The 12,366-nt window shown below is 44.0% G+C and overlaps 1 protein-coding gene across 4 annotated transcripts in view; it reads right to left on the minus strand.

Annotated features, from left to right (window-relative positions):
- Positions 1 to 12,366, minus strand: part of DNM1L (dynamin 1L) — an 829,340-nt gene that overhangs the window by 282,495 nt on the left and 534,479 nt on the right. For all 4 annotated transcript variants that reach the window (XM_086952767.1, XM_086952765.1, XM_086952764.1 and 1 more), the window contains 2 exons: positions 4,155 to 4,244; positions 2,323 to 2,415 (listed from right to left, as the gene is read on the minus strand). In XM_086952767.1, coding sequence (XP_086808893.1) covers positions 2,323 to 2,415; positions 4,155 to 4,244 — 183 coding nt within the window. The remainder of the gene's footprint in view (positions 1 to 2,322; positions 2,416 to 4,154; positions 4,245 to 12,366) is intronic.

Genomic DNA, 12,366 nt, shown 5'->3' on the forward strand with positions numbered 1-12,366 from the left:
AGTATTGCTGTAATGTCTCAGAATCTGTATCGGCTAGTTGTCGATGTAAGGTCATACATTATAGGTTCTTGCAGCGTCTCTATTACACCTCACCAAAAAATACAGGTATCAGCTTACGGATAATGACAGATGTGAACAATGTAATGGGGCTGGGCCTGGTTTTATGCATCTGGTGTGGGAATGCCCTCGAACACATATTGGATGTCACCTTGGAGAGAGATCCACTGGTCATGCTGCTGGGATATACTGCACAAATACCCAAACACAGTAGAAAATTCCTGGATGTTATGTTATTAATGGCCAAACGTATGGTGGCATGCCGCTGGGGGAGAGCGCCAACATTTAAGGAGTGGTTACGAGATGTTATTTATTGTCAGGAGCAAACCTCCATACATGCTGAAACACTACCGATGGCCTCTAGACCAAGAGATATATGGGGTCTGTTACAAACTTACCTCGTGCGAGGGGAGGAGGGAGGCTTGGGCTCCTCTTCACCGAATGGTGTGTAACTGCTGGATGTTGGAAATAGACCCTTCAAATGCCTTAGTGGTTCCATACTGTTTATTCATTACTCATGCTGACTATGTACCTGGGAAGGACATATATGTGTCTATCTTACTGCTGAGCTATAAGGCCTTGGTGTGATGGACACCTATGTAATTACTTATGCTCTCTCTAATGGACCCACATCCCCTCGGACAGTGCTGCGAGTACGATCATACTGCATGCTGCAAAAAACTCCCCATCACTGTTGAACAATGTGGGCTTGCTGAGAAGCGTCTAATGTAACTGGACTGAGTTATAAATACAACGTCACTGTATATTGTCTTTTATTTTGCTATACATGTCACGATGCATAGTTTTGTAACTTAGTTCTTGTCTGTAAAAAGTCCAAAATAAAGAATAAAAAAAAAAAGAATGACAACATCATTCACAATAGGAGAAACAAGGTTAAAAAAAAAAAGTTCCTACCTAGGATTGATCATAACTAACACACTAAAATGGTCCACACAAGTACAAAGGTCAATAGAACAATAATAGGGGTCGTCAAGTGTCATGCCAATTTCCACGGTCGTTACCTCTCGCAACACATCACCTGTGTTGTTTGAGCTAAAGAAGGAAGCCAAATTTTGCATGGAGCAGAAATACTGGGCCTGGATAAAAGCATGGGCTAAACACACATGTAAGAATGGGAATTCTGAAAATCCTTCCCTGTGCTGCATGCAGGATTCCCAACAACTGCCGTGGAATGGGACATCAGCTTCAATTTAATTCTACACAAATGCCAAATATCGCCTATCAAATAGGGACCAAGAGGACTGAACACAAATAGGAACAACTTTGTAGACAAAGCATGGAGAGAACATTTAGCCATGCAGAAGAGATCCAACTATGCCGTGGCCTGGGAGAAGGAAGCAAAACAACTTAACCTCATTCTGTCACCTGACACCCCAAGTCTGGGTATCTTGAAGAAAAAAGGAATTAACACAAATGTATTGACAATCTTCCTAAAACCCCATCAGGAAGACAAAGATAAAGCATTGGTGAACTCCAAATCAGCTTGTCTCTCTGATCTGTTCATCCTTTCCCAACACACCAAATATCTCCGACAAAAATCAGAGGAGAATTTTCACCATTGCAAGAAGTGCTGGCCTCTTGCTAATGTCTATGCTAAAGAAAGGGAATTGTGGAACCTCTGATGAACGTTCGTGCAGTCAAATAAACATTTTAATTCCTTGCTTATTAAACAGTCCACAATCCAAATTGAAAAACATGATTGTGTATATCAAAGTTAGAGAATGCTGAATAGAACCTCTTCTACCAACTCTACAAGCTGTCTAAGGCAACAGTAAGACTCAAGGGCAATACAAAATCTGATATAGCAGGACAAGAATTCAAAACTAGAACAAAGGCTGAAATGATCAAGAAATTAGTATAAAACTGAAGATGCAGGATTCCGAAGAAATCCTGAAAAGAACATTTTTAGACCGACCATTGCTTTTCTCTTTCATCTAGATTTTATTTCTATTCTTTTTGTTTTTTAGGAACACAAAGAAACTTCAAAATAACCCCCTTAATTTTACTATTCCCTTTCACTCCACTTCTTTAAAAAAATATATATTTAATTATCCTAAATTGAGGTGCAAAAGCCAGTATAGTTAAAAGCACTTGGATAGATCAATTCTTATCTCAAATTGATTTTAAAACAAAGACTTTTGTGGCTGCATCTGCATTCCCTTTGAATCATATCAAAGCTTAATAGAAAATTATTCCTTAAACATATCACAAAGCCGAGCTACCAAACAAATAAACGGGTCTTACCTCAATATTGTTATTCATCAGGCAACAGGCATCAGCAAAATCTGGGTGTTTGGTATTTATGTAGGCCAGCTCAATTGCCACCAAATTATGGACCTAAAGAAGGGAGGATAATGGTGACTGAAATCAATACAACAGTGTAGGTTCAGAGGATAAACAAGAGAGCTCTATGAAGCAGCCTTGATTAATTACCGGATCGCCGGGTAGCGATAACCCACTAGCAATTAGGGGAATCTTTCAGAGACCTAGATTGGGGAACAATGGCAAAGATATGGACTTACTGGAGCTTGCTTCAATTCTGAACACAAAATAAGTCAAAAGCAATTAACTGAAACAATCACCTAAATGTATGTTTTTATTATACTTTACAGCCTTTTTAGAACGATTGAAATATCTGTGTGATTTTACTTAAAGCTTGTTATTTAAGCGACGTTATCTGCTCACTCAAAGGAAGGTTGTCTGGATCCAATGAGCCATCAACAAGTTTGACATTAATTTGTACTATCATGTTGTATTTGATTTATCAAGGAAACATTTTATCTGTTGTCAAAGGATAACAGAAAAGGGAAACCCACTGCATTCTTTGAAAGGCTGTGCTGTTGCTGGCTCTCTAACGGATTATACCAGCTCTTCAGTTGTGTTGTGTCCAACACCTTTTCAGTTTCCTTCTTTTCTGATGGGGGTGAGATACAATGTTATGTAGTTTTTTAGTGAATCTGTCACCAGTACATGGAATATAACACATGGATTTTTGTTAACTAGATTTAATCATCAATATTTTTCAGCTTAATATAACGTTAGGGTATTTGTGGGATTTTTCCTCTGGGTTTAAATGCTGGAGCTAGCTCATCGAAGGAGCCAATTAATCTTGCAATGGCCATTATGGCTTTGTTTATCCATAAAGCACATTCTCTGCTTCTTTTCCAGAGCTGCAGAGAAAACCATCATGAATATGACCAAAAGAATGTAACATACATCAGTGTACAAACGAAGATGGTGAAGCAAAGGGTAAGCCCGTATAATACAAACCTGATTTTTTAGTTATGAGCCAACTGCAACACACAACAAATGAAGCTAAATACAGTCACAAAATTAAATCAAATTCTATAGTTTTGATGCATGCATTTTAGGGACAGATTTTCACCTCCAGCTCTGCTGACAGTACCGCTGCATGAAAAGATTGATATTTATAAACTGGGAGGACAGACAACAAAATCAGACCACATCTAAAATGGTGCACTTGGAGAGCAACATTTTGCACTACTTTTCGTTACATCATTGCCGTCTATGATAGCTAAAGGAACAGGTCAAGGAATCAGTTGGTCCAATGTGCAACTTTAAATCTAAAAAAGTATCCTTTAGCAAAGTGACTTGAGGTGCCCATGCACATATTTAAGAGGCAGTAAGAAGACAGATATCCATACATTTTTGCAAGCCAAACCAAAAAAAAACCGATAAGTATTTCGTATGAGAAAAGATTCTCTACCCGAATAGGAGACAGATCTGCAGTTCAGAAAAGGGACGCAGTTTGATATTTTTGCCTCAACAAATGGGGATATGTTTGGGATGGTATTGCGTACATCCATTGCAACTTTTATTTACGACCTAGGTTAAATATGGGGTGCAGTCAGTTTTCATGGTTTCATGCCTCATTTAGCTGTTCTTACAGCTGTGGTAGCAACGGTCAGCTAATCCTCAACAAGCCTTGAGGCTTGAGCTAATTAATTGAAAAACTTTTGTTAAGACAGTAGATCTTTGAGTTACTTAATAAAATTACTTTAAAAAAAACTAAAACAAAACTATTTAAAGCCTTAAGAAAATCCAAAATCTCTTACCATTTCATTTGTTACTGGTAATCTTTTCCGTAGAAGACAGGTTACTACTTCAACAATGGCATCATGCAATTTAGGAAACCTCAGAAGCTCCTAGTTAAAGAAATACAATAAGAAGAATAACAGGCACATCTAAATGGCAACTGCATGGTCTGCAGGTAAACAACAGCTCCTAAACGTTTTACATTCATGACAGTGTTTGCAACTATGATAACATATGAAATAAGTGCATTACAGTGAAGTGCTGTTTTACAGACTGAAGGAGTTTTTTCGAAGCCTAATGTTTTTCAAAAGCACTTATTCTATGTGCATGTATAACCAGAATAATCCTGAAGCATTTGGACGTATCGAGTGATGTTCTAATCTATCAAGGTGGAATGGTAGAGCATTATGGTACTCTCCACTCAGTAGGCTTAACCACACAAGTTTTCATCTATTACTGAGAACACATGGAACAAGGCAGGATAATAAATAAAGCATAAATGCAGTTCTCCCCAAGTTGGTATCTTTTATATTTGCAGATGCGTTTGAATCATTCTCCATTGCCAGGCTTGAACGTCCTCAGAAAAAATAATAAAAAAATAATAATATTTAGCAAGGTTTACTCATGCAATAGCCCATAAAATATATGCAATTAAAAGAGTCAGACCAATGTGAATACAATAGTTAAAAGCTATCAAGAATTGTCACAGTCTAGTCATAATAGAAAAAAATAATTTGAATTTGCAATAATAGTGATTCCTATTGTTCCCTATTACCAAACTTTAAAAAACACACGGTGTAAATATTTATGACACAAGTCTACAAAAAAAGACCGTCAGGTAGTGTGTGCACTTAAAAATATAAGACATCAAGTGCATACAAACATTTACCTTCTTTCTCTTTTACAAAATGCAAAAAAGCCCTTTGAGGAACAGACACCGAAGAATGCCAGCCGCCATTTCAATACTTCAATTTTTAATTGTGGGACGGAAATCCATTTAATTATTTTGATCTCAACTTGCAACCAAAATAAGCTGCAGTTAACTGCCTGAAGATTTAACCGTACTTATAAGCGAATGCTGGGATGTTACTTACGCATCCCATTTCCTTTTCATTTAAGTGATTTACTGCCATACAATCAATTCCGCAAGGAAGAATAGCGCCATGCTGAAATTCAACAACTCTACAGCTACATACTTATAAGATAGTTATTTTTGGTTAGAGTCACTATTACAATTTAGCCCTTATCTAACGCTCTAACCGAAGAAGATGATACTTCCTTCACAAGATAATCCCAAGAATATTTAATGTTACATAATTAAAGACTGATGTTGTATACATCAATCTAACAGAATTTAACATTCACGTAAATGTAAGGTGAAAAGTATTTTTGCAGGTGTGTTTCAGAACAAGAGCCTTTACCAAGGCAGCAACAGATAAAATGAAAAACTGCTTTAAAATTGTCCATGATTAAGAACATTTTTACATCAGTAATTACAAGTCATATGTTATGGGATTATCATCTCTAAATACAAATAAAAACTTAAATCCCAGTACTCTTTCACAATAGGCAGTTATAACACACTCTGTGCTAAGATGATATTAAGTGTCTACTAAAACCACAATGTCACAATTTATATTTAATGTCTACTATGGTAATTAGCGACACTATGAGTTGGAAGGCACACCACCAAAAGGTGTTTCTGATTCATAAGAGGGTTGCTGGTGCCCTTCTCAAAGAACAGCGTGCCTCTTCCTTAAAACCAATTGGGGCACTTCTTGACATCTATAGGGCAAGGGTTGTGAGCGCAGCACTGTACGGCGCAGAACTGTGGGGCACCCAGAGAGTAGACACCTTGGCCCGCCTAGAAAACAACTTTCATAAAGATCTGATGAGGCTACCCCACAGTATTCCCACAATCCCCCTTTTGCTTGATGCAGGCACCCGCCCATTATGTGAGCAAGCCACATTACGCCCCCTCTTACTATGGTCCAGAATCTGGAACGTCCCCGAACTCCACAGCTATGCAGATGCCCTAAATGATCTTCTGTCTCTACCAGGTTGGCATAAGGTTACCTGGCTTAGGGAGGTCAAGAGGCTTCTGTATAAGCTGGGCCTTGGAGATGCATGGGAAAATAAATCAGCACCCACAAAGCAATTACTGAAGAAGGCCTATTGGTCATGGGTGGATAATGAGAGAGTATGTAATACAAACCATTCTAAATCTGTCGCTCAATTTTTGTTAGTTAAAGAAATCCCTTACAGGGAACCCTATCTGGATTTAATCCATAGTTCATACGACAGAGCATTGTATTTCAAATTCAGGGTTGGGGTTCTACCTTTATGCCAGTTTACCTACTACTACTACTACTACTACTACGGTAATTTTGATAATTAAATTTTGAGTATATTTGTATGTGGAATCAAATAGCATGCACATGTGCATTCCAAGTCATCAGCATACTGGTCCGATTAGTTGCGGTGCCTGCGAATGCAGGGAAGGGACTCCTTCACTTCAAATGAGATTCCTTCAGGTGTCTTTGATGCCCACAGGTCTAGGAGGGTTCCTGTATAGTGCTAAGGCACAGACAATGCAGCAAACTGGAAGGGAGACGAAGTTGGGCCTAAACGAAGTCCGGTGTGCCCAGACGGTAGAAGAAGTGGTGTCTGAATTGAATCTGGTCTCACGATGAATCTAGGCACCCACCCACAGGTACGCCCTTAAGTAACCTTAGGGAAGGATTGGGATGAATTAAGGGACCCTACCAGGGGAGGGTCTGGACATGGGGAGGTTACTCCCATGTGCTTTGTCCTGTTCGAGTCAGAGTGGGAGCCAATGGCTCCCAGGACTGGTTTGAACTGGACTATGCATCGGCACACCAAATGTGCCCCTCATGCAGACGGAGTTGCGCTGGCAAGCACAACCACCCTGCCCCAATACACTTCATCCTGTCTGGAAGGATATCACACCTTCCTCTGACTGGAAGGTGTTCCCCCCCCCCCCCCCCCCATGGAAAGGCATGTTGAGGATATGCTGTTGTATCTCTGATTTAATATCGGAGGCACATCCAGGAGTGGCATCTAATCAGGACACTTGCGTTAATGCCTTGCACTGAGGTTTCGGCTCCATTTAGGGCACACTAGATGGTTGTATTGGAAATGCGCTTCCCCACTTTTTGAACCCACCTGGTAGAGGTGAAGGAACTCCTCTAATTCATCCCATCTCATCTTCAGGGCAGTTCCATGGAGAGATTCGCCACTGGTTCGCAGATTACATGACATTGTGATTGCCTGCAGAGATAATCTTTCTGCTCTCTTAATCTGGCCGAGCAGCGTCACCAGTGTCCTATGCATTTGCACACTTTCATGTCATATGAACCACCATAGAGTCTGGCTGAAGCTGGTCCCGGATGTAGGGTGAGTCAGTGGGTGAGGCTTAGTACTTTTTTTTCAAATCACTACACTATGTTTTACTGGCTTCAGAAGCCTTTTTCAGCATGCCTTTGAGTATTAGGAGATATTGCTCTAACTTTTGGGTAGAGGTCCTCGTCCTCTTCAGTTGTATGTAAAACTCTACCAGAAGGCAGCGCTGCTGAGGACCTTGTGATAGAAGTTAGTATAATCTGGAGGAGATGGCTTTGCGGAGTAGAGGTCTGGGTCCATATCCGCAGGTGGGTTGATGGTATAATAATATCATGAGTCATCACTGACTGCTGGGTCAAATGTCTCCTCATATGGATCAAGGGGATACCAGGGGCTCTCTCCCCTACAAGGAGTGTGGTGATTACTCTGGGAATTATGTTTGAGGAGTGGATGGTCGAGACATGGAGGGTAATAGGATGGTGCTGAACTAGTGTCCCTGCCATGATACTTCCTTAACTTGAGTGGAGTAAAGGTTCTCAATCAAGTTTGTAGTGTTGAAGGTCTACACAGGAAGTAGTAATTCAGTAAGATTTATTCAAGCAGGTAACAAGTAGTATAACAGGTAGTTAAGTTGTGCAGGAGAGCCCCACCAGGAACAGCCTGTCTGCTGCTTCGCCCATGACCAGCTGTCACTTCACCTCTCTGTGTCCCAACATTCCGAGGCTCATCAAGGCACCAACATTCTATTGAGGTGGATTATGTGTAGGGTTTTGGAGTGTACAAGAAGATGTGGCGCCTTTGCTAGTAGCGGTAAGTACAGGTGAAAACACAAGATATGAACGGTGCAACATGGTCAGAGGAGACCCAATAAACCCCTGTAGTGGTTGGCAGCAGCCCAACCAAGTAGATACAATACAAATCCTGTGCACACGTTATAACAAGTTAATCATACAGGTTTTACTTATAGTTGAAAAATGAAAAGTCACTACCACGGGGGGGGGGAAGGGGGGGTCTGATCTCCTGACCTCCTTGCGGACAGAGCTCCAACACTTGCAAGCAACGGTGTCAGCACTCAAAAAGCATACCTCCCACCTCGAGGACAGGGCAGAAGACGCTGAGGGGCTTTCCGGAGAAGGGGTAGGGACCGGCGGCGGACCTATTTCTGGAAGAATGGTTTGGTTCCGCCCTCCCGGGGCTTCGGCTATCCAAGATGTTTGCGGTGAAACGGACTCACCGCTCCCTTGGTCTCCCCCCCATCCCCCCAAAAACCAGGGTCGCCACCTAGGACTCTGATCGCTTGCTTGTTTAATTTTAAGGACCAGGACAAGATCCTGCAGTTCATCCGCAAGAATGGTCCCCCCAGGTTCGAAAACCAAGAGATCCATATCTACCTGGACTATACCAAAAAAGTACAAGACCTGCGGAACGACTTCGGAGGGTCAAGCGGATGCTGGGAGATCTCAATATAGAGTAAAGCCTAATGTTTACGGCCCGGCTCAGAGTACAATATGCAGACAGGGTCCACTTCTTCAATGCCCGCAGGAGGCCATGGAACGGATGGATTCGATGGGCTTGCAGGGGCGGGATCTACAGCACGGATGGCAGGAACAGAGGAGACGGAGCGGTCGACAACGGAATTAGCAACGCCGCACTGGAGGACAACGATCCGGTTCGCAGGGGGAACCAGACAGAGGTTGCATCATGGTGGGGCCTGATGGCACCCTGAGAGAAGAGTTGGGGGGCATACCAACACAAAACTAGTTTTCCCCACTGTGCCTTGTGCAGGAAACTCAATTGGAACCGGAAGGCACTGCCGACCCTATTGCTGGTGGCTCATGAGCTGCCTGAATACAAGTAAGAGGACTGCCGTTTGGGGGGCTGCTGGTCGGCGGGACTACATGAGATGCTTTAAGTACGGACCTCATCGGTGCTGCGGCCTGACTTTGCTACGGAGCGCTGGAGGGGGATCCTTTTTTGTAGGGACCACAGGGGGGAGGGGTGGGAGCGTAGCTGATGGGGCAGGGCGCTATTCCGCCACACTGCAGTCTAGACACTCCAACTGTAGTGTGCTGTGTAGGCCTGGCAATGCCGTTGGTTGGGCAGGGCTGCGCAGTGCCAGGCAGTCTGGTTGTACAACAAGGACTGGGATTTGCTTTTTGCTTACTGTTATTGTTGCTTACAATGTTGCGGGGGGTTCTAAGGGGCGGGTGGCGGCGATGGGGCGGAGTCCTGAGTCCTCAGACCAGGGTTGGGCTATGAAAATGAGGTTTTACTGACGGAGGGTGGGTGTCTGCCTGATTGAATTTTTACATTGTTTTGTTTTATTGTTCTCCGATGGGAATGTTTTATGCCGGGTCACCAGAAGTCATGAGAGCTTTCGGAGGGAAGTGGGGGGTTCCCAACAATATGCCTTACAGTTCATCTTCCTTCTACACCAGGAGTCATGGTCACCCAGAATTCTCTACTTATGGCAGGCAATCAAAGGACCTATAAACTTATAATATGGAATGTTAGGGGGCTCAACAACAGGATCAAGAGGACTCGGAGAGCAACATATCTTAGGCGGTATAAGATAAGTGTGGCCTTTTTACAAGAGACATCTTTGGGGGAGAGGGGGGGGGGGGTGGGGAATTGCCTGAAATATGTTCAACGGCTGTTGAGGGGCCACTTTTTGCGACCTACTACTCTGGGTTTGCCAGGGGGACACTTATATGGGTGGCACCTGGAGTCCCCTTTAAAGTTTTAAAATATAGTCCTGACTCAGATGGGCGCTACGTGGTGGTAGAGGGGACATTGGATGGGAGACGTGTTTAGTGAACGTTTATGCCCCAAACACTGACTATGGGGAATTTTTAGGTACGGTCCTGGGCAAACTAGACTTTGCACCCGATGTGGAACTGATTATAGCTGGGGACTTTAATTGTACCTTTGACGGGGAATAGGACAGGCACCTCCCAAAAGTGGACTCTAAACCCAAGACTCGCGAAGCCCTGCGGCAAATGCTTAGCAACTACCACTTGCTGGATATTTGGCGGCACCGCAAGCCTGATAGCCTGGTGTATTCCTGTTATACTCCGACAGCTAATACGTACAGCAGATTGGACTACTATTTTATACAGGAAGCTGCGGCCGGTCGAATTCTAGAGACACAAAACCTGGCCCGCTACCTGTCCGATCACTCCCCCCTACACTTAGGCTGCCCACATTCCAAAATACTGCTATGGAGACTTAACACAGAGGCTTTGACCGACCCGGTTTATAGAGGGAAGATACGTGGCAGGGTTGGACGGCTACTTTGAGGTGAACTGGAACACAGCCAGTTTGAGGGAGTTCGAATGGGACGTGATGAAAGTGGTGTTGGTGGGAAATTATATGGCCACGGAGGTGGGGGTGAGGAGAGTGATAGAACGGGACCTAACAAACCAGGAGGACCGCTTAAAGGCTCTAGAGGCAGGCCTTTCCACAGACCCGGGGAGGGGGGGGGGGGGGGGGGGGGGGGCGACCGGCAAAATGGACAGAGCAACGACAAAAGATAATGGATCTCTGGGAATCATTGGGTAAATACAATAGGTCCACGAGTAGACGTCGCTGGTACACAGAGGGTGACAAAGCCGGGCGCCTACTGGCGGGCTTGATTAGGGAGGAGACTCAGCCTACCCAGATACTGGCCCTAAATCCGGGATTGTTGGTCTATACCTAGCAACAGATTAACGTGGTGTTTGCCACACACCTCCAAAAAATATATTAAGAGTCCAAGCCCAATATTTTGCCCATAAGCTTTGGAGGCCCACATTGCTGTGGTGGACCTACCTTGCCTTGACCCGGAAAGTCAGGAATCCCTGGGAGCGCCCTTTACAGGGGAGGAGGTGATAGCGGCGATCGCTCATTTGAAAACAGCTAAATACCCTGGGATGGATGGCCTAGCGGCGGAGTTCTATAAAGAATTTGGGGGTGTCTTGGTTCTTAGGATCCTGGACATAGTTATGGAGACCGGTGAGACATGTAGATTATCTGCCTCCATGCGAGAGGCGCTGATTGTGATGATCCTCCAAGCCGGGGAAGGACCCCTTACTCCCGCCTCCTACAGGCCAATCTCTATGCTCAATGTCGACCTTAAGATCATTAGTCAGGCATTGGCCAATAGATTACTTTCGTATCTCAAACGATTGGTGCATGACGACCAGTCTGGTTTTATTCCAGGAAGAAACACGTTGCGGAATATCTGTCGTCTGGCTCATGTCATACAATCGCTAGAGGGCAGAGCCGAGCAGAATACCTTGGTATTCCTAGACATCAAACAGGCGTTCGATTCGCCCAGGTGGGAATATCGATGGCAGGTGCTATTGAAAATAAGGATCGATGAAGGGTTTGTGAACTGGGTGAAACGCCTCTATACTCATCCGGTGGCAAGGGTCCGTACGGGGGGGCTGTGTCTCGGACGGGATATCAATAGCCCGGGGAACGTGACAGGAGTGTCCGCTTTCCCCCTTGCTGTTCGCCCTGTCGATGGAGCCATTAGCATGCCATCTCTGTGGGGTTCTCCAGGGGCAGGGTATTCGAATTGGAGCCCTGGAACATATTGTATCACTTTACGCGGATGATGCGCTGGTGTACCTGTGGGAGCCAACCCACTCGCTTCCGATACTGATGGCGACTTTGGGTCAGTTTGCCGAGGCCTTTGGACTCTATGTCAATAATAATAAATCACAACTATACCAAGTTGGGTCGGAGGCTGACAGGGGCGAGTTCAGATTCCCTGAGATGGGGATCTCTTGGTTGTCAGATGTGTTGCGTTATCTCGGGATCTGGATAAGTAGTGACAGAAAAGTTTTTATCACCATAATATGGGGAGGGTACTTAGAAGTCTCG

Source organism: Lissotriton vulgaris, chromosome 1_2 (assembly GCF_964263255.1).
Source record: "Lissotriton vulgaris chromosome 1_2, aLisVul1.2, whole genome shotgun sequence".
Taxonomy (NCBI): domain Eukaryota; kingdom Metazoa; phylum Chordata; class Amphibia; order Caudata; family Salamandridae; genus Lissotriton; species Lissotriton vulgaris.